Source organism: Maniola jurtina, chromosome 27 (genome assembly GCF_905333055.1).
Source record: "Maniola jurtina chromosome 27, ilManJurt1.1, whole genome shotgun sequence".
Taxonomy (NCBI): domain Eukaryota; kingdom Metazoa; phylum Arthropoda; class Insecta; order Lepidoptera; family Nymphalidae; genus Maniola; species Maniola jurtina.
This window is the reverse complement of record NC_060055.1, coordinates 6,157,423-6,179,762: the sequence shown is the minus strand read 5'-3', so window position 1 is coordinate 6,179,762 and position 22,340 is coordinate 6,157,423. Positions and strand designations below refer to the sequence as shown.

At 35.8% G+C, this 22,340-nt stretch overlaps 2 protein-coding genes across 6 annotated transcripts in view; both read right to left on the bottom strand.

Annotated features, from left to right (window-relative positions):
• The window catches only part of LOC123878953 (nucleolar protein dao-5), a 62,569-nt gene extending 58,440 nt beyond the window's left edge, over nucleotides 1–4,129 (bottom strand). For all 5 annotated transcript variants that reach the window (XM_045926333.1, XM_045926339.1, XM_045926332.1 and 2 more), the window contains exon 1: nucleotides 3,943–4,129. The gene's annotated coding sequence lies outside the window, so the exon portion shown is untranslated. The remainder of the gene's footprint in view (nucleotides 1–3,942) is intronic.
• Nucleotides 4,130–7,611: 3,482 nt separating this feature from the next.
• On the bottom strand, nucleotides 7,612–14,917 carry LOC123879077. Its single transcript, XM_045926586.1, has 5 exons — nucleotides 14,789–14,917; nucleotides 11,381–11,503; nucleotides 10,799–10,909; nucleotides 9,532–9,620; nucleotides 7,612–8,342 (listed from the first exon to the last, which is right to left on the bottom strand). Exons 1-5 carry the CDS (start codon nucleotides 14,873–14,875, stop codon nucleotides 8,222–8,224), a joined length of 531 nt encoding a protein of 176 aa, XP_045782542.1. The 5' UTR covers nucleotides 14,876–14,917; the 3' UTR covers nucleotides 7,612–8,221.
• Nucleotides 14,918–22,340: the final 7,423 nt, after the last annotated feature.

The window sequence follows — 22,340 nt, the reverse complement described above, 5'->3', positions numbered from 1 at the left end:
TAGTTTTTGATTTATCGTGCAAAATGTTGACGAAAAACACGACTGTAGTACGGAACTCTCGGTGCGCGAATCTGACTCGCACTTGGCCGGTTTTTTTCATTATAGTCCTAGTATCGTGTCGCAGATTTAGTTTGCTACTCTATGCTCTAACTCAATGTAACAAATGGCCTTACGTTTAGTGAAAGTATAAAATACGTAGCACAAAACCAATATAACTTGAACTACAAACTCCAAACATTCACTTTCAACCATAGTTCTTTCTAAATGGTTAGTCCATGACTTAATAGTACCAGTGTAATTTGGTCTAGTTACACTTTATAAATGTATTTAGTGATGGGTTTTCGAATAATGGTAATTTAATAGTAAATATATGAATAATTGATTGATTTATATCATTTTTGTCGACTCCTAAAGGAGTTATGTAACCTATTAAATTGCAAAACGCAGTTTTTTTCGTTAATTTATAATACTTTTCAGTTTAGTTGTAAAGAGTTTCTATGTATGTATTTACAAAAAAGTAACATAATGTGCGACGTTTTTTTGATAAACTTAAAAAACTGAAGCACTGAACTAAATATTATTACTTAAAATATTCTTCAAATTCGTGACAGATTAATATAATAATATTATGGTAAGTATAATCCCACCAAAAACATTTCATGTAAAGGTTGCCAAGACTCACAAGTTCATAATGTTTTCACTGCTAAAAAGTTATGAGATCTCTAGTAGAGCCAAACCCCTAGCCAAGCTTAGATTTGTGCTGGCCATGGGACCTGTACCAAGTCCAAAGTATATAGCTCTTAAATGCTCTTGACTATGTCACATTTATAACAATAAATAACAAATAACTCTACTTACAAGCTCTGATTCTACAAACCCTACATCTTGGTTAAAAAAGTACGCCTTGGCCGTTCACACAAACTTATTAAGGTTTTACATTTTACCAGTCATAAGTTAAAATAATTGTATAGGTTTACGAAATTATGCATTATCGCGAATACGTTAAAAATATTATGTTCAATACGAAAATATTTAACTAAGTAATTCAAATTTTGAGAAAATTATAAAAATAATAAGCATGTACCATATTCTAGCAAAACAAACGAATTTTTAGATTATGATTATGATAATTATTATAAGTACGGTCTACTTGGTTAAAAAATATTTTAAAAGGCAAGTTTGCGTTACTATTATAGTTTTTTATTCATTTACAAAATTATTTTTGTTATTTTTTTCTATTTGTACCAGAAAGTTGCAAAAAATAAAGAGAAAAAGAAAGAAAAAGTGGACAGAGAAGCAGTTATCTCTACAAGAGACCTCTACCAGTGACCCTTGGCAGTGCGAGAGGTTGTAAAGGGAGTAGAATAGGTACAACAAAAATGGAAAGTATTCATGAAAAAAGCTTAATAGATATTTCATATTAACAGGGCTCTCTCCGTCACTCGCTTCATACAATCGTAGTTCCATTTTCATTTGAATATTAACTATTAAGCAACCAAAGTCCATGAAATTTTGCATTTACATATTCTAGAAACTAATATCTGTGTCTGAGGTGTTTTAGATTTTTCTAAAAATATGTAGTTTTAAAATTACAGGAGCTCAAAGATTTGTATGTGAATATTTAAGACGGCGTAACTTTGAAACTGAATATTTTAACAGAAATCTGGAAAACCACAGACATAGATATTAGTTTCTAGAATATGTCTTGAATTATCTTTCTAGAATATCAATAACAGAATATCTACGTTTGTATGAAGCGAGTGACGGAGAGAGCCCTGTTAAAGATGTACGTAAATAAATTATGTCAATAAGGGACACATTTTAAATCCATGATCAAGATTTTAATGAGCGTATAGATAAATATATTTCTAAAGTTTCTATGTAAATATTTTAGTAAAAAAAAAACGGCGCAATTAGGGTCTTTAATGTCTTTTTTTGCAATCGCAGCGCAAAATTAGCAAATTGCCGCAAAACTAAGTTGCGACACTTCTGCAATGACTGTTAACATTCATTAAAATTTAATTAAAATAAAGGTAAATTTCGTTTAACCGTGAGAATTTGTATCAAAGAATTTTGTTGATTAAGTTTCTTTACTTTAAAAAAATGGTCAAGTGCGAGTGCCAATCGCGTAGGAAAGATTCCGTACCATCTTACAAGATATACCTAACTGTTTTATTTAGAACTTTTCAAGATCACATTTTTTTAATGATATAACCACTTTACAGTTTTCGGATTGTGTCTATTTGTTTGTGCTATAAGACCTACCTACCTGCCAAATTTTATGCTTATAGGTCAACGAGTTATGGGTTTTCTTGACAGACACGATAGACAGACGGACAAACAGACAGACAGACAACAAAGTGAGGTTCCATTAAAGGAAACCTACCCCAAAAACCGGCCAAGTGCGAGTCAGGCTAGCACAACGAGGGTTCCGGTTGACGCACAGCTTATAAACTCAATTTATTTTTTACTTTTGTGGTTTGTAGTTACTTTTGTTGGTAGTGTTTGTGGTTGTTGAAGCCGTTTTTTTTAGGTTTTTTTTTTACAATCGCAATTGTTGTGATTGCGATAGCAACAATGCATTGTAGCCAATAGTGAGCGAGCGTCAACCAATCAGATGTGATTGCGATCGTGACATTGTAGCTGTCATTCTACCGCAATCGATCAATCAATCAATCAATCAAGCTGTTTGCGTCCACAGCTGGACATAGGCCTTCCCGAGAGCGCGCCACCACACACGATCCCTCCGCCTTCCTCATCCACCCACTTCCCGCTATCCTCTTATGGTCGTCAGTCCAGTGGGTCGGAGGTGGTCCCACACTGCGCTTGCTGATACGCGGTCTCCACTCCAGAACACGTCTGCCCCGGCGGCCATCAGTTCCGCGGCAGACGTGGCCTGCCCACTGCCACTTCAGCTGGCTAATTCGTTCCCATACTACATACTAAACAAATGATACATACTCGTACGGTATTTTTGAATCAACAATACATTCGGAACATATTGTGACCTTAATAATGAACAGGTTATAACTGCATTGCCAAAAAAAGTTACGAAAAGTGTTACGTGATATAGCGTAACATACATACATTATATCTGTTATAATATGTATAGATATGACAAATGTATAGGGCCTAAAACCCTTTTGAGAAGAGACCTGTGCTCAGTAGTGGGCCGGCAATGGCTTGATTATGATTATAATATACTAGAGGATACCCGCGTCTTCACGTGGATTTAGCTTTTTGAAAGATCCCGTGGGAACTGTTTGATTTTCCGGGATAAAAAGTTGCCTATGTCAATTACAGCGACGTAAGCTACGTCTCGGTACCAAATTTCATACAAATCGCTTAAGCGGGCGGGTTTTTGGGAATCCCATGGGAACTCTTTGATTTTACGGGATAAAAAGTAGCCTACGTCCGTCCCCGGGATACAAAGCTAACTCTACCAAACGTCAGAATCGGTTACACTGTTGGGCCGTGAAAAAGTAGCAGACATACAGAGAGACAGACACACTTTCGCATTTATGATATTAGTATGGATTAGAACCTATTGCTTGAATAAGCTTAACATAAAAATTCATATAAGACATAATTTCTTTGTCTTACTAGCTTACATGTGTTGTAATTAGACTCTCGCGCCATCTATTGTACGTCGGTATTGCTATGTCAGAAACCTCAAGTTTCAACAGCAACTGTACAAAGTTTTAACTCAATCTGAATCAGAACGTTACGCGATCATATAGGTAAGTACGTTATGAAAGAACCTACAGACATTAATTTTTTTTAACATGTAACTATAATATGGCTAAATGAATATATTGAAACCTATAATATTATCTATACACCTTGATGTATAATTAAAACAAACTAAGTATAAAAAAAAACAATACTTAAAACGTATAATTACATAATAATTTATTCTCTAAACTTCTAAATGCTACATACCGTTAAAAGTTATGCCTTTGCATGCACTAAAGTTATTATTAAAAAAAAAAAAGTAAACTGTCAAATTGTACGAAACTGTCACAGGCACAGATTATATCACTATGTTTATTACCAAGTAGGTTTTGTATGCCAAAAAGAGTTTTTTTTTTTAATTTTAAGCGCTAGCAACGGACGTGAGTCCGTGAAGGCTTTGAGGCGACTGGTTATGCTTGGGCAGCCATTGCTTAGCGCTCGGTGATGGAAATAAGGTTTCGTTTATATTGGTTACTTTATTATGCGACTAGCTGACGCCCACGACTTCGTCATGGATTTAGGTTTTCAAAATCCCGTGGGAACTCTTTGATTTTGCGGGATAAAGAGTAGCCTATGTGTTAATCCAGGGTATAATCTATCTCCATTCTGAATTTCAGAGAAATTCGTTCTGTAGTTTTTGCGTGAAAGAGTAACAAACATACACACATACATACATACATACACACTTTCGCCTTTATAATATTATAGTGTGATTTATTGTATACTAGCGACCCGCCCCAGCTTCGCATGGCTGCAATTAGATGTTAATGTGGTATCAGTGAGGCTATTTTGTTATTAGCATTTTCAATGAAAGCTCTCATTCGGCTTGATATGGTCCAACATCTTGAATAATTAGCGTCATATCTCAACAAATTAATACAATACAGTATAAAAATATAAGTATATTCTTTCCTCTTGAATAACTCTATCTATTGATGAAAATCGCATTAAAATCCGTTGCGTAGTTTTGTAGAGTTGTTGAGGTTTGTAATTTATACACGTCCATTTGGTGTCAAGACCTCTTTATTGCTACCCTTATATTATCTAACTAATACATATTCACCCATTACAGTTTAAAAATCTAAGCGTACATACAGACGGCGGGAAGCGACTTTGTTTTACTATGTACTTTAGACTTTGTTGTACTATGTAGAAATCCTACACTTTAAACTTATTATTATTCATTATCATTATCATCGCTGGCCCACTACTGACCTCGGATCTTCTCTCAGAATGGAAAGGGTTTAGGCTATCATCACGCTGACCAAGTGACTGGTAGACTTCACACACCTTCGAGAAAATTATGGAGAACTCTCAGGTATGCAGAGTTCCTCACGATGGCATATTATTGTAAATTGAATATGTACTTAAGAAAGAGCAACCGCCGAGTTTCTTGCTGGTTCTTCTCGGTAGGAACGGCATTCCGAATCAGTGGTAGACTTTTTTGACGATTCAAAAGCACTTGTAAAAGTTTAATTGAATAAAAACATTTTGAATTTTGAATTTTGATGTTTTCCCTCGCCTTTAAAGCCAGCGATATACCTTTTTTAATTGCTTAAAACGCACATAACTCCGAAAAGTTAGAGGTCGTGCCGAAAACAAACCCCCAACGCAGCCAAGAGCTAGTCTGTAAACTTTTAAAAAGTTAAAAATATCAGGTATTAAACGTCAAAATCAGCTAAACAGATGGGACATGAAAAGCTACCAGACAGACATACTATATTTACAATATTAAGTATAGATGACTGAATTCGCAACTAAGTACAATTTAACAGGCCTCACGTCCCTCTGCGATATATTAGTCGTAATTTTAGTTGCAACATTATGAAATACACCTTACACAACAATTTAATATACGTCACGTTACTACATATTGGTCTTAACTTTATTTGCAACATTGTGAATACACCTTTACACCATTTATTGCGGTTACCCACACAAGCATCGCCAAGGCATTGCAAGCACCAAGCGTAATCAGCTGACTCCATAACATGCATAATTTATATTGAAACTAGCCGATGCCCGCGACTTCGCCCGCGTGGATTTAGGTTTGAAATCCCGTGGGAACTCTTTGATTTTCCGGGATAAAAAGTAGCTTATGTGCTAATCCAGGATATTATCTATCTCCATTCCAAATTTCAGCCAAATCCGTCCAGTAGTTTTTGCGTGAAGAAGTAACAAACATACACACACACACACACACACACACATACAAACTTTCGCCTTTATAATATTAGTGTGATATGCAAAAAGTTCCATCACTTTTTGATTACGTAGTTGCATAGCACCTAAGCTTTTATATCCATACTTCCATACTAATATCATAAAGGCGAAAGTGTGTCTGCCTGTCTGTCTGCTACCTTTTCACGGCCCAACAGTTTAACCGATTTTGACGAAAGGTACAGGGTTAGCTCATATCCCGGGGACGGATATAGGCTACTTTTTATCCCGGAAAATCAAAGAGTTCCCACGGGATTCCTCAAAACCCATGCCCTTAACCGATTTGTATGAAACTTGGTACCGAGGTACTTAGCTTGCGTCCATTTTATCGATATAGGCAATTTTTTATCCCGGAAAACCAAACAGTTCCCACGGGATCTTTAAAATCCTAAATCCACGCGGACGAAGTCGCGGGCATCCTCTAGTTCTGTCATAACAGGGTAGTGTTACTAGCTAATGCCCGCGACTTCGTCCGCGTGGATCATCATCCAAGCGATATACCGTTCCGGTACGATGCCGTGTCGAAACCGTGTATGGGTTCAATAAAAACTGCCATATCCCTTCCAGGTTAGCCTGCTTTCGTCTTAGACTTCATCATCACTTACCACCAGGTGAAATTGAAACCAAGAGCTAACTTGGATCAACCCATCGCCGGCTCAGTACTGAGCACGGATCTCCTCGCAGAATGAGAAGGTTCGGCCATAGTCCACCACACTGGCCAAGTGCGGATTGGCGACTTCACACACCTTTGAGAACATTATGGAGAACTCTCAGGCATGCAGGTTTCCTCACGATGTTTTCCTTCACCGTTAAAAGGGTTCTCTCCGTCACTCGCTCCATAAACGTGGTTCATCTCTCATTGGAATACTAACCAATCATACTCAATGGAATTTGTATTTTTAACCCCCGACCCAAAAAGAGGGGTGTTATAAGTTTGACGTGTGTATCTGTGTATCTGTCTGTGGCATCGTAGCGCCTAAACGAATGAACCGATTTTAATTTACTTTTTTTTGTTTGAAAGGTGGCTTGATCGAGAATGTTCTTAGCTATAATCCAAAAAAATTGGTTCAGCCGTTTAAAAGTTATCAGCTATTTTCTAGTTTTCTTGTAGAAAAGAAGGTTAGATAACCCTTAGGTTCATAATATTCAAGTGTCAATTGACAAATGTCAAGCTGTCAAGATGGATGTTGCCTAGATATACATAATTATTTATTTGCAAATGATTTGTCGGGGGTGTTGAAATTTTTTAATTTACACTTGTTGAGTATTCAAACGAAATTGAGACTACAATTGAATGGAGTAAGTGACGGAGAGAGCCCTGTTAAAGCAAGTTATATTCACGATCAAAACGCACATAACTCTGTAAAGTTAGAGGTGCGTGGCCGGAATCGAACCTCAGGCCTCCCGAATATGAAGCTAACGTTTTAACCACAACGCAATCACCATTTTGGTACTATCTAACACTAGCTTCTCCTTTCAGCAAAGGTTGCCTGGTAGAGATTGCTCCAAGCAATAAGGCCGCCTTTGCACACAATTGTTTTTTCTGTTTTCTTCCTTTGTTGTGCTGTGTTCCTTTACGTTTTTGTGTGCAATAAAGCCTTCTATCTATCTATCTATCTTTCTATCTATTTTATAAAGAAAGAAAACTACAAAAAATTAATTACGCAGCATTTTATTATAAAAATAAAAAGGTTTTGTTCCTAATTATTTACAAATTATTGACTTAACACGAAACATACAGAAAAGATGGTAACTGACATTTTAAAAATAAATGTTTTAATTAATATTAGATACAGTAAGTATTTGTTGACAGAATAAGGAGATTAATTAGTAGATAATTATCAAGCAAGATATAATAATATCTAGCCTAAAATATATAATATTATAATTAGGTATTGTATGAAAATAGAACGAACACTGAGACTTGACAATTACTCATATTTACCTTTACTCTATCCACGGAAAGAAGTTAGTATAGGACTCTCTCTGTTATGTAATCCCATACAAATGACAGAGATGAAAAACTCAGTGAGCGTTAACCATTATGAGACACCAACTTATCTCAAACGAAAATATATTTTCGAATTGAATTTCGAATGTTTTTTTGAAAACATGTTTGTGATTGGTTGGTGACTCTCAATGGTTAACGCCCACTGAGATTTTCTTCTCTGTCATTTGTATGGAATTATACAACAGAGATAGCCCTATACTAACTTCTTCCCGTGGACAGAGTATACAAAAATGTCCTTAACTTCAATATAAGTGGTTAGTGGTCATCAGTCGATTGTTGTGTCGTAGTTGTTTGTCTGTTTGTTCGCCTTCTACCTTCGTGTCTTTTTTGTCTGGTCGAAAATCGTCTGTCATACACCGTGTTACTTGTTCCTCTCCTGAAAATGTTTAAAATATGCTTTACATTTTTTTGTTAGTTACAGTGTTTTAGTTTATAGTGCAAAACTGAGGAAAAATTTCTTGTTAATGTTTTCTGTACGTTTTTGCTTAACATTTATGGTAACTATGATTGTTTTAGAAATATACACATACTTTAGATTATTTCCATTTTTTATAAAGTTATGCTTCATTAATTTGATAGAGAAATTAGTTTAAGAGGGGTCTCTCCGCCACTCGCTTCATACAAACGTAGTTCCAATTTCATTTGAATATTAAGTAACCTAAGTCCATGAAATTTTGCAGACATATTCTAGAAACTAATATCTATGTCTGTGGTTTTCCAGATTTCTGTTAAAATATTCGGATTCAAAGTTATGCGGTCTTAAAAATTTACATACAAATCTTTGAGCCTCTGTAATTTTAAAACTACATATTTTTAGAAAAATCTAAAACACCACAGACACAGATATTAGTTTCTAGAATATGTCTGCAAAATTTCATGGACTTTAGTTGCTTAATATTCAAATGAAATTGGAACTACGATTGTATGAAGCGAGTGACGGAGAGAGCCCTGTTAAGGAGCTTTATTAGAAGAGACTTTAATTTATTTAGTTACGTATAATATTTTAATTTACTATAAACATAAGTTATGGAGGTCTACAAAGTGTGATAATGTGTGTAAAGTGTAATACTTAATATCTAAAAATCATTTCATTATCAAATTGTAGCAATATGAATTTGCTATTTTAAATAATCAGGCATCATAGAATATTACGTTATTATTTAATTAGTTATTTAATAACCATTTCTCTGGCATGATTCTTATACATTATGAATTCATATTCTAATTGTAAAGGTTGTCTGGTAGAGATTGCTCTAAGCAATAAGGCCGCCTTTGCATACATTGTTTTTTGTTTTCCTCCTTTTGTGTTGTATTCCTTTTAATCTTATTGTGTGCAACAAAGATTTCATCTATCTTTCTCATTTTGTAGGTTTTCGTAGGTATGTTATATGTTTATAAAGGTAGTTGGCCTGAATATCAATTCTATATTATTGATGTTAGCAATATTAACAATCAATCAATCAATAACGCCTAATATTTTTAGGAACACTTTGTAGATCTCCAGTTAATGTTATACTTTATGACACCTAAGTTAATTTAATAAGTAAAAATACTAATTATTCTACTTCTTTTTCCCAGCAATGTAGTTCCCAGCTTCGTCTTTGTACAGATCTTCATTTATGGCGTAGTACGCTGGAGAATTCGGGCAATCCACCTGAGGAGAGAAATCAAAGTTTTCAGAGAAATCAGAGAGAAAAACAAAAAATTAAAAATTTATAACACCCCCGACAAGTGAAGGTTACAGTAACTAGAAAATAGCTGATAACTTTCAAACGGCTCAACCGATTTTCTTGGATTATAGCTAAGAACACTCTCGATCAAGCCACCTTTCAAACAAAAAAAACTAAATCAAAATTGGTTCATTAGTTTAGGAGCTGCGATGCCACAGACAGATACACACGTTAAACTTATAACACTCCTCTTCTTGGGTCGGGGATTAAAAATATCAAATCACTACATTAGAATTTAAAGTTCGTGTTTGTTTGTGCTAACTTTAAAAATTATAGTAAGGATTTTCATTCGGTTTTCGGGAATGGAAAGAGGAATTACCTAAGAAGGTTATATTTTCTGAACATTATATTTTTCAAAAGCAACTCCAAGGATTCTTAGGGTTCCGTACTAATATGACGACTTTCTTCGTTCCGTCCGTTTGTCACAGTCGATTCTTTCAGTAGGTAACTATTAAATCTATCGACATGAAATTTGGAACAGTTGTACATAATAGTAGCCCAGCATCATTGGAATAAAAAATAATTGAAAATTACTTTTAGTTTAATTAAAAAAGGGGGGAAAATGGGGTGTTTGAAATTTCAAAGTATGAGAACTATATAGGTACCTATCATATCAAAGGACTAAATTACCTGTACATTCTAAAACAGATTTTTATTTCTTTTTATGCATAATAGTGTTTGATTTATCGTGCTTGTCAAAAAACCCCGGCCAAGTGCGAATCAGACTTGGGCACCGGGGTTCCGTACTCAGATATTTTTCCGGCATATTGCACAATAAATTAAAAACTATTTAGGATAAAAATAGATAAAATCTGTTTTAGAATGTACAAGTAAAGCCCTTTCATATGATACCCCACTTAGTATAGTTATCTTACTTTGAATTTTAACACACATTCACGGTTTTCGGATTATTTCCTTTGCTTGCGCTATAAGACCTACCTATCTGCCCAATTTCATGATTCTAAGTCAACGGGAAGTACCCTATAGGTTTTCTTGACCGATACGATAGACGGGCAGACAGGCAGACAACAAAGTGATCTCATAAGGGTTCCGTTTTAACCGCCGACCCAAAAAGAGGGGTGTTTAGTTTAAGTTTAGTTACCGCGAAGAACCAGTCGCAAACTCGCGTCCTCTGGTTGAAGACAGTCCCCGGAGCGCAGATGAAGGAGTATTGGATATTGCCACCGATGCTGGGTACACACCAGTGCCATACCTGGAAAAAGATACATTCAGTCTTCAGATAAACCAAGAAACAAGGTGAAAATCTGCAAAAAATACGCAAATATCTGTGTGATGAGGCCGTCTACAGAATAGGGTATTTTACCCAATCAAGAAAAAAAAACAAAAAAAAAGATTCCGACGAAATGAGGACCTCCTTTTTTTGAAGTCGGTTAAAAACCGACCAAGTGAGAGTCAGACTCTTGCACCAAGGGTTATTTTTTCGACCTGTACATTCTAAAACAGATGTAGTTTATTTTTATGCATAAATAGTTTTTGATTTCTCGTGCAAAAAGTGAAAAAAAAAAATACCCGAGTACGGAACCCTCGGTGCGCGAGTCTGACTCGCACTTGGCCGGTTGTTTTTTAAATAAAAATTGCGAGCAGATCGTTTGTTCTCGTTTCTTTTTAGTATTTGGGTGCGGAACTCTAAAAATGGAATAACAAGTAGATGCTAGGCTCTTACCTGACAGCTGGTCTCTGGGTCAGCATAGTATCCGGGTATTTTGTCGTCACACGTAAAGGTTAGGCCCTGTGGAACCTCCTCGTAGGCAGGGTAGTCCTGCCCTGCTATGTAACCATCTAACGACTGGAAAAAATAGGTTTTATTAGTTCTTCTCAAGTCATCGCCACGGATCTCTTTTAAGGGTCCCGTCTACAGATAAGTCCGCGTGGACTATACAAACAAACTAGGTGTTTGAAATTTATCTACTTAGTATTTACTTATCTTAAATACTATTACTATACTATTATTATATCTACTTACTTATCTTTATCATAAAAAAATATTGTTTCGTAAAAAATTTGGATTCCAACTCCTCAATCCTGATGCTGCAGGGGACCTGACCACCAAAACTGATGGGATTTAGAAACTGTCGTTTATAAATTGATTAATATTGAAGGTATCTGTACCAAGTAAAGACTTTGTCGTTGACCTCGAGGAGCCAACTCCTCAACCCTGATGCTGTAAGAAATTGCATTCCTAAATCCTGGTGATCCCTCGGGCTTTTTATAGGATCCTCCGTTTAATGGTTTTTACGTGGTACAGAAACACGTTGCATCCCGGGGACGGGCTATTACGGATAGGCTACTTTTGTCCTGGGATATGAAAAGTTCCCACGGGATTTTAGAAACCTAAATCCACGTGGGCGAAGCCGCGGGTATCAGCTAGTATAATATATAGATAGATTTCGGTCTTTAGTCCACAATCTAATTATATTAATCTCATTTATAATAATAATTAATGTTTGATTTCATTACGCGAATTAACTTACTTAGATATTTTTAGATTGCAAATTAAATTCTAATTCTATATCAATGATGAATCCATTAAAATGACATTTATTACGACTTATATTTTCTTTTGATCGTAGGTTATTTGTGTCAATAGGTAATTGCTTCCTAATTGGTTAAAAATATAATTATACCAAGTGGGGTATCATATGAAAGGGCTTTACCTGTACATCCTAAAACAGATTTTTATTTATTCTTATGTATAATAGTTTTTGATTTATCGTGCAAAATGTTGGAAAAAATACTTGAGTACGGAACCCTCAGTGCGCGAGTCTGACCCGCACTTGGCCGGTTTTTTTATTTTAATAATTTTTAATCTATGTTTGACTAAGTTTAAGCCATGTTTTTATGGGTCCCTGGAATGCAATAAAATGTTTTTCTTTTAATATTTTCTTTTTCTTGGCCAGTGGACTGTAGTTTGGACACCTATGGTGTAGGCCCAGGCCACTGTCCCACACGCTGGCAAAGTGTGGATCGGCAGACTTCACACACCTGTGAGAACATGGAGAACCTGCATGAACAGGCATGCAGGTTTCCTCACGATGTTTTCACCGCTAAGCAGTGGTATTCAATTGCTTAAAAACCGGTCAAGTGCGAACCGGGCCTCATTCTTTACGGGTTCCGTACGTAATAATTATGAACATCATATTTTGGGTGTATGAAATATTTCTTTTCCGAGCTAGAACATCGCAATAAATCGTGAAAGGAAACCCCAAAAAGTGTTTAGTTGCATTAGTCACAATTTACAAATACTTAAGTCATAAGTTGTCTTTCTCAGAACCGCCTAATTAAAAATAATTATTCAAGTCTTCTAATGATTTAATACTAAGATATTATAGTAATTTAGAAGGAATTATGAATGTTTATTACCTTTTTAAATAGGATTTATAGACTAGCAGGCAATTATTGCCTTTGTTTATTTTTTTTTTAATGTAAGTAGCTGTGAACATAGGTTTTTTATCTGCAACAATAGTTAATGGCCGGCATGCTTTGTAATACTTGATGAGATGAGAATGGGTTAGGCTATTGTCGCCCACGCTGGCCCAGTGCGGATGACTAAAGACTTCACAGTTCACACCTTATGTGAAACTAAATTGGTCAGCTTAAAAAACCTGCCAAGTGCGAGTCAGACTCGTGCACCCAGGGTCCGTATTCGGCTCGGGTGTTTCCCGACATTTTGCACAATAAATCGAAAACTATTATGCATAAAAATAAATACAAATCTGTTTTAGAATATACAGGTATTAGCCCTTTCTTAAGATACCCCACTTGGTATAGCTATCTTACTTTAAAAGTTGACAAGTGTAAATTAAAAATTTAACACCCCCGACAAGTGAAGGCATCTTGACAGCTTGACATAATATTAAGAACCTAACGGTTATCTAACCTTCTTTTCTACAAGATAACTAGAAAAGAGCTGATAACTCTTAAACGGCTGAACCAATTTTTTTGGATTATAGCTAAGAACACTCTCGATCGAGCCACCTTTCAAACAAAAAAAAGTAAATTAAAATCGGTTCATTCGTTTAGGCGCTACGATGCCACAGACAGATACACAGATACACAGATACACAGATACACACGTCAAACTTATAACACCCCTCTTTTTGGGTCGGGGGTTAAAATATTAATTACTAGCTGTGCCCGCGACTTCGTTCGCGTGGAATAGTGACTTATCGGGCAGCATATTTTGAATTACATAATATACCGCCGTTTGGGTGGTACGTTAAAAATGTTCGCCGTGATTCTTTAAATTGACATAACTTTTTTATTTATGAACCGATTGACATGAAATAAACACTAAATGTTAAGTGAAGCTTACTACAATATATTAGTGAAAACCGTATCTAAATCGAATAAGCTGTTTCTGATATTAGCGTGCACAAACACACAGACAAACAGACAAACAGACAAAAAAAAATTAATTGCAATTTCGGGTTCGGCATCGATATAATAACAACCCCTGCTACTTTTTTTTAATATATTTCCATTGTACAGACACCACTTTTTTACAATTTTTTTATACGTATAGATTTGTTAATGAACACATTTTAATTTTTTTGTGTGATGTAACCACAAGTTCATGGTTTTCTATTTTTCCCCTTAAGTACCTAGCTATCTGCCAAATTTCTGTAGATTCTAGGTCAACGGAAAGTAGGTACCCTATAGATTTCTTGACAGACGCGACAGACAGAAAACGAAGTGATCGGTACTCTATAGGTTTCTTGACAGACACGACAGACAGACAACGAAATGATCGGTACTCTATAGGTTTCTTGACAGACACGACAGACAGACAACGAAGTGATCAGTACTCTATAGGTTTCTTGACAGACACGACAGACAGACAACGAAGTGATCGGTACTCTATAGGTTTCTTGACAGACACGACAGACAGACAACGAAGTGATCAGTACTCTATAGGTTTCTTGACAGACACGACAGACAGACAACGAAGTGATCGGTACTCTATAGGTTTCTTGACAGACACGACAAACAGACAACGAAGGGATCCTACAAATGTTCCTTTTTTCATTTTGATGTACGGAACTCTAAAAAACAAACTGTTTAGCATACTTACTGCTGTAGATATGTCAATGAGGTACAACAGTGCGGCTATAACGCCTACGGAACCCAGGTGTAGCCCGCATATCCGATTAACCGACATCTCTGCTACTATTTTCTGATTCTGTAACAAAAATGTATAAAGTTAAAATAATCTCAGAGCCTCGATAGCTCAACGGTTGAGGAGCGGATTGAATTCCGAAAGGTCGGCGGTTCAAACCCCACCCGTTGCACTATTGTCGTACCCAATCATACGCACCTACGACATATTTACGTAACTTTCGTTGACCTCTAGCATCAGTCAGATGTTTTATTTGCAATATATTGTGTACATTAAAAAAATACAGAGTTTGTTAAATTCTTTTTTGTGTTTTTTTTTTGGTACCTTATCTGTAATCATCAGTACCTGCCTTCGTTTTTGCAAGCGTCCTGGTTAAACCCTGTACAAGGTATATAAGGTAAAACAAATGTCTAAATACAACAATGTTACACCATATTTGATTATAGTATAATTATCAATTCTTATGGCAAACAAATGCGATTGATAATAGACACACAAAAACGCACACAGCTCGCAAGGTGAGGTGGAAGTGAGAAAAACGCCAAACGCATTCTTGGGCAACGTTTCCTTAGGCGTGGGAATACGTGTCAATATAGCGTTGGAGACAAATTTATAATGATTGTGATTAAGGCAGCAGACAGTGTAAGTGCTTAAAAGGGCTCTCTCCGTCACTCGCTTCATACAAACGTAGTTCCAATTTCATTTGAATATTAAGCAACCAAAGTCCATGAAATTTTGCAGACATGTTCTAGAAACTAATATCTCTATGTCTGTGGTTTTCCAGATTTCTGTTAAAATATTCGGTTTCAAGGTTACGCGGTCTGAAAAATTTACATACAAATCTTTGAGCCCCTGTAATTTTAATACTACATATTTTTAGAAAAATCTAAAACACCACAGACACAGATATTAGTTTCTAGAATATGTCTGCAAAATTTCATGGACTTTGGTTGCTTAATATTCAAATGAAATTGGAACTACGATTGTATGAAACGAGTGACGGAGAGAGCCCTGTTAAGGCAGCAGACAGTGTAAGTGCTTAAGCTATCGGAAAAATGTACTTGTAATGTGTATTGTGTTGTCATGAAGAAGACCTCAGGAAACGCAACCAAGATAAAGTTAAACAGCTCTCAAACCAAACTACTACCGGTGAACTGCAAGCTAAAAACCAGTGTTGTATGTTTTTGTGTATGGGCAAGGTATACAGCATTGATGCTGAGTTGGGATCTTTTTAGGGTTACGTAGCTCAAAAGGAAAAATGGAACCCTTAAATAGGATCACTTTATTGTCTGTCTGTCCGTCGTGTCTGTCAAGAAACCTATAGGATATTTCCCGTTGACCTAGAATCATGAAATTTGGCAGGTAGGTATAGCATAAATACAGGAATAAATCTGAAAACCGCGAATTTGTGGTTACATCATTTAAAAAAAATTAAAATGTGCTTCAATTTTCAAAGTAACATAACTATACCAAGTGGGGTATCATATGAAAGGGCTTTACCTGTACATTCTAAAACAGATTTTTATTTGTTTTTATGTATAATAGGTTTTGATTTATCGTGGAAAATGTTGGAAAAATACCCGAGTACGGAACCCTCAGTGCGCGAGTCTGACGCGCACTTGGCCGGTTTTTTTCGAACTATGTGCACATTCTTCAGCTTCGCAATCCATAAAGCTATGTCGGACTCTGACACCCGTATTCACAAACGTTACTATGAGGTCTCATAGTGCGCTCGAACGCACAGTGTCCGTTCCACCAATCAGATGACTGTATCACGTTGAGATAGTCATACCTATTCACTATAAATTTTTTTTTGTCATCTCTTTAAATTTTGCTCTTAGAAAGGAAACGGCATGTAAAACAAAGATAAATCACTCTGAAGGTTCAAAGAATGGTAGAACAAAAAAATTAAAAATGAAATAAATTAAACACTGAGAAATACGTCTTAAAACTTTTCTTTGAGTCCATCCATAAACAAACAAATAAATTAGTTTAAGTTCCTAAGTATTTAAAAGGAAATTGCTCTAAAGCTAAATTGCGTTAGGGTCGGTCATAAATTTGAGAAAACCGTCAATTTTAACTTAGAAATCTTAGAAGTATAATAAATAAATGCTATTTACTGCTAACAGATGCGTGAAATAAAAAAAAGGCATGGGAACAAAATAACGAGTGTGGAGCCAAAAATCGGACCATTCAGGGAAATCGAGGTGTGTCAAATGGCCGTCAATTCTTCTTTTATCAATAAAAGTTCAGATGCGCGGGAGGCGAGCCAATGAGATATCAGAATGCTTTTGCTGGGTGTTTTCTGTTACAGGAAGAGGAAGGTGGGGAAGGATGACGATTAGGAGGAAGGACGGTGGTCGAGGAATTCATTCGGTCCTCAGCCTCGAGACTCATCACTCTATTCGAGATTGTCTCGACATCCATTTCGATATTCTAAATTAAAGTTTTTTTTGAGAAAAGAAAAATTGTAAAGTTTAAATAATAATTTTAGTATTGTTAAAATTAGTAACTAGTAAAATTTGATAGTGTAAAATCTTAATTAATCAGTGTGTATCCGGGCCAGCAGAAGCTGATATATGGTGATGTACTAATTTACATTTAATTTTAACTAGATTATTTTGAAATCAGCTCCACAACCCTAGTTAATTAAATTAATTGATTGATTTAATTAGAAATGAATCCAGATAATGTATTACACACTTTGTATTTTATATGACGTAAATCGGAGATCCACAACCGGGCATCAACAGAGGTGGTCCTGCATATTTTGTTTGGTGTTATAATGATTTACATAATCCTCAAATTATGAATACGAGGCTATAGAAAAGGTGTCTATACTCTAGACCGCACAATGAGTCAACTTCACGTTTGAACATAAGATTAAACTACTTAAACCAAAGTGTTTAAATGAGACGAAATAACTAACTGTGGAGCTGGGATCTGGATATATCTAGATTGATTGTATATAACTGTGCATAATTGTGTGTCCTTAAAATTTACTTTATTATAGAAATAAGAATTATAGACAATATCTTCATTAATTATGTGGGCATGTGTGTATTTTAGATAAAATGGTGTACATAACATTATTTAAAGCCGAAAGGGTTTTTTCGTTTGAATATTTGCTTTTCCCTTTCAATAATTAGTATGGCTTAGGAAGCAAATGTTCGGCCGGGAATTAATTAATATAATAAAGTTACTTAATTTCCAGTCTAAATAATAAATTCAGTTTCTCTTCTTTCTTTTTCTAAATACTCAACTGTATGAGTAAATAAACACTTATTTACCAGAAATAAATGCACTTGGGTATAACTGTCATCTTTTATTTGCTATATTTAGATACATTTCCTAGACATTTAATAATGGAGATTCAATTTGTTTGGAGGCTAGACTACCATATTATAATATTAACAAAGCCATTGATACAAAGAAACCATGTATCGAACTAACTTGAACTCCAATATTAAGATTTTCTCATATGACCTACATACCAATCACAATTCCTTTACTATTAAGTAAAATTTAGCCTAGTTTTTTTTTCAGCAATTCATCTAATTATAATACTAGCTCTTATTCAGCATTAAATAGGGATTATAATTGAATTAGCAGTCTAATGCAGTCCGATGGAATGACTTTTGTCGTTACGATTATTGATTTGGTAGAAAAATCACTCAATAGCTAAAATAAGGTGGTGTGCTATAAACTACTAGCTACCACGGTATAAACATCGTCTTCATCAACATGAACAGCTTTCACCGGCTCACTACTGAGCGCGGACTTCATAGAGAACTCTCGATCAAGTTTTCCTTCATCATATGGTATTTTATACCATTATGTGAAATTCTCACGATGGTTTTTCCGTATATTTTTACTATCACAAAACGATCAGTACCTAATTTACCAAGAATGCTCTCCACTACTAAAGATAATAGAGTCGGCTGAGTTCGAATCTCAGGCTAAAGACAAAGGGACCTTTTACTTTCGAGAAACAGCTAAATTTCATCTACCTACTAAAAATACCCTGAACGAGACAATGGAGTACACGCTGCCTCCGGAGGACAGATGGCGAGGCAGGTAGGTACCTTTTTTTTATGGTGTACCGATCTTTCCCAAACAGCATTTTAGGTAACATTATCTGTTAAAACCGACGCCAGCTGAATTTGTGAATCACCGAGTTTTGATAAGATAAAAATACTAGTTTTGCTGTACTTTGTAATTTCTTTGCTTGATATTTTATGGTACATGGTTGATTGGTGACGTACCAACAGCGAGATTCTGGCACAAAGCAAACACGTCATGTCTTTATACAGCTGGACTCTCCGAACTAATAAATTGGCCAATTTATTGACAATCAATCAAACAAATATATAAATATACAAAAATACCATGGTTTTGGGGCGAGCCCAGAGCTCATTGAAAAGAACCTAGGTTTCCGTACCTAGGCAATTGAAAACGCTTCGCAGCGAAAATAGGAGGGTCCAATTGCTGTGCCCCGCATAACATGGATCAAGGCTGAAGTTTCAGCGTAGGTATTTCCCCCGTGCTTAAGGAATGCCGGTTGGTCTCAAACCGATGGCCTAAATAAGGCAAATACACGTATCAACTGATTTTCCACACTAACAGGACGTTCTAAATTAGCAGATCTCTCCACTCATTATATCTATTTTGAGGAATTAAAAAATTACATTAATTTTTTTTATAATTCAATCCGTGTAAACCTGTTAGCTGGTCGAGAAGTCTACGTGTTCACCCAACGTACTGTACCAATTAATTACTTGTAAATAACTCATGACTTAAATACCTAGGTGTTTCTATAATTCAGCTGAGTTTATTTCTTATTTTTATCTCCTCATAATGCCTAATCTTAACCACTAGTATAGACGATCACAGCGTACCATCACAGAAATTTGATGCCGAGTGACCAGGGATCTATGTACGTATTCGAAATAACGATATGACTAGATTTACATTAACATAAAAATAACACAACGTAGAAATTGTGATTGGGTATTTGAGAGAGAAAAATTTATAAACTTACATTACTATTTATAAATTATAAGTTTTAAGGACACACTTTGCATGATTATTTTATATATATATGTTGTACATTTACATTTATTTATGTATAAGGGGAGCAGGAGAGCAGAAATAAGCTGTATGTCTTATAAATGTAAAATTTACAGGTTTTCAGAAGATACTACAGAGATCGAGCAATTATTCCTTGCTTATTTCTTAGACTTAACAAATTTTGCTTAAAGTCTGGGAATTCATATAATCAAAGCACTTCGCGCATGTGGTTGCAAATTATAGCAGTATTGCACTATTATTCTAATTACAACTTTGCATATTACTAAATAATTACAACTTTGCATATTACTAAATAATTACAACTTTGCATATTACTAAATTTTACACGGAAAGTAAAAAATTAAAAATATTTAAGATAGTACCAAAGTAGGTAAAAGGAATAGGGTAAAATTGAAAAAAAAAAGGGATGTCTTCAGGTAGGAAAGGACGAAGAACAAAGCAAGTAGGTGCGGGGCAAAGCGATGTTAGTACCATAGAATCGAACGAGCAAACAACGACCTTAGGGAATGCTACATTAGAGTTGATTTTGAAAAAAATCACCGAATTCGAAGCAAAATTACATCAGTTAAATTCAAATACCGGTTCAAATGAAATCGCGAGCGTTTTTTCACACGAGTCGAACGGGATTAATGAAAATGAAAAATCTGATAGGCAGGGGTCAAATCTTGAAACCGCGAGCACAAGTACATTATCTGAGACCCGGAATTTATATGTTGTACAGCCGTCAGTAACTAAACCAAATTTCGACGGAAAACCATTCACTAACCCCATCGTTTTTCTAAAACGATTAAAGAAATATATAAGGGCGGTAAACGGATTAGATCGCGAAATAGATATAGCGTTAGGTTGCATTTCGGGGCATGCTCGGAAGGTTATGGACTTGTACTCGAAAGGTTGGACTACGTTCGCCGACTTCGAGATTGACTTTAGACGAAATTATTGGACCGAGCAAATTCAGGAATCTATAAGATATAAATTGATTAATGCGGTATATTCAAGCGATTCAGGAATGTCGATGTCCGAACATTTTGCTGAGCAAGCAGAATCAATGCAGTCATTAACTATTGCCTTTAGTGAGAGAGATTTGGTCAATTCTATTATGCGACATTATGCTATAGATATACAGCGATTGTGGTTTACTAGAACAGAGGAAGTTAACATCATGAACGGAGCGAAATTTCTTCGAAACATAGAGCAAAATATTGTTGAAAAACCTAGGCAATTTACGAGAGGTAGTGTTAGTAATAATTACAGAGGTAGGCGATACAATGAGTCACCATCGAGACGACCTATTGTAGCAACAATGTCAACAAGAAGTTGGAGAGCTAGGGGAAATTCGACGAGGGGACGCGGCTATCGTGGTCGATTAGGTTCTAGGGTTAACTTTAACAGGCCTACGGTATCCGAATCTAAACAAATTAGGCCGGCTATCACGTTCGTGAAAGAGGGCGAGAATCTTACTGTGTCTAAGAATGTGGGGGAGGGTTCATCAAAAAACTAGAATGCCCAACACAAACGAGGTCAAGTCAGTTAGTCTTGTGTGGCACGGGCGTCAGAAAGACCTCAGATCACGAAAGGACAGGTGTAGTCTATAGAATCTTAATTAATAGTGGATGGAAGCCAGGACAGAGTTTGGGGATCGGAGATAAGGGACTTAAACGGTTATTAAGAGGCGGCGTTGATTATAACGAGTATAGTAGTCAATTTGAAATTAGGAGTATAGGAATCTTATTGGAAAACCAGTTTGAAAATGTAACAGAGTGTAATGAGTTAGGCGTGACTTGTGAAACTTGTATGAGGAGAGGTTTGAATGTGTACACAATGTATCATGAATTAGATGAACAAACCGATGTAAGTGTTGATTATTCTTTACCTAGGTTACCTGAAGTATGTGTTAGACTGTATGGAAGAAGTATGAGTGCACTCATAGATACGGGAAGTCAGATTAGTGGAATAACTAGGGAATTGTACGACTCTATTCTAAGAGAACATGGGACATTGCCAGAGATCGCTATTCCAGCAATTCAAATACAAGGCGCGTTTGGATCGCGAAGTGAAAGCACAAATCGGTTAGTGCTAATAGAGTTTCAGTTAGGTAGTACTTTAGTTGAAGCACCTGTACTAGTTATGCGACGTCTTCCTAGGTCATTGATACTAGGATACGATTGGTTAGAGCGGGTAAAAGGAATAGTGAACTGTAATGGTGAACACACTTTGACTATTGAACATATGGGCGTTAGGTCTTGTGTTAGGCTGAATTCGGACTGCAAAATCGAAAGGTTAGGGGGAGAGACGAACGCAGCCACGATCAATTTAATATTAAATCAAAACTCTAGGCCAGTGGAACAAAGTGTATTAGACATGAATTTAGATAATGAGAAATTTAAGGGATTAAAATTAGATGACGCGAACTTAA

Excerpts from the sequence above, each read along its gene's own strand:
- LOC123879077 (XM_045926586.1), bottom strand. The coding sequence starts at position 14,875 with ATGTCGGTTAATCGGATATGCGGGCTACACCTGGGTTCCGTAGGCGTT. Across the intron at positions 11,504-14,788 it reads TCATTGACATATCTACAGCA|TCGTTAGATGGTTACATAGC; the intron begins GTAAGTATGCTA and ends TATTTTTTCCAG. Across the intron at positions 8,343-9,531 it reads TACATTGCTGGGAAAAAGAA|GAGAGGAACAAGTAACACGG; the intron begins GTAGAATAATTA and ends AAACATTTTCAG.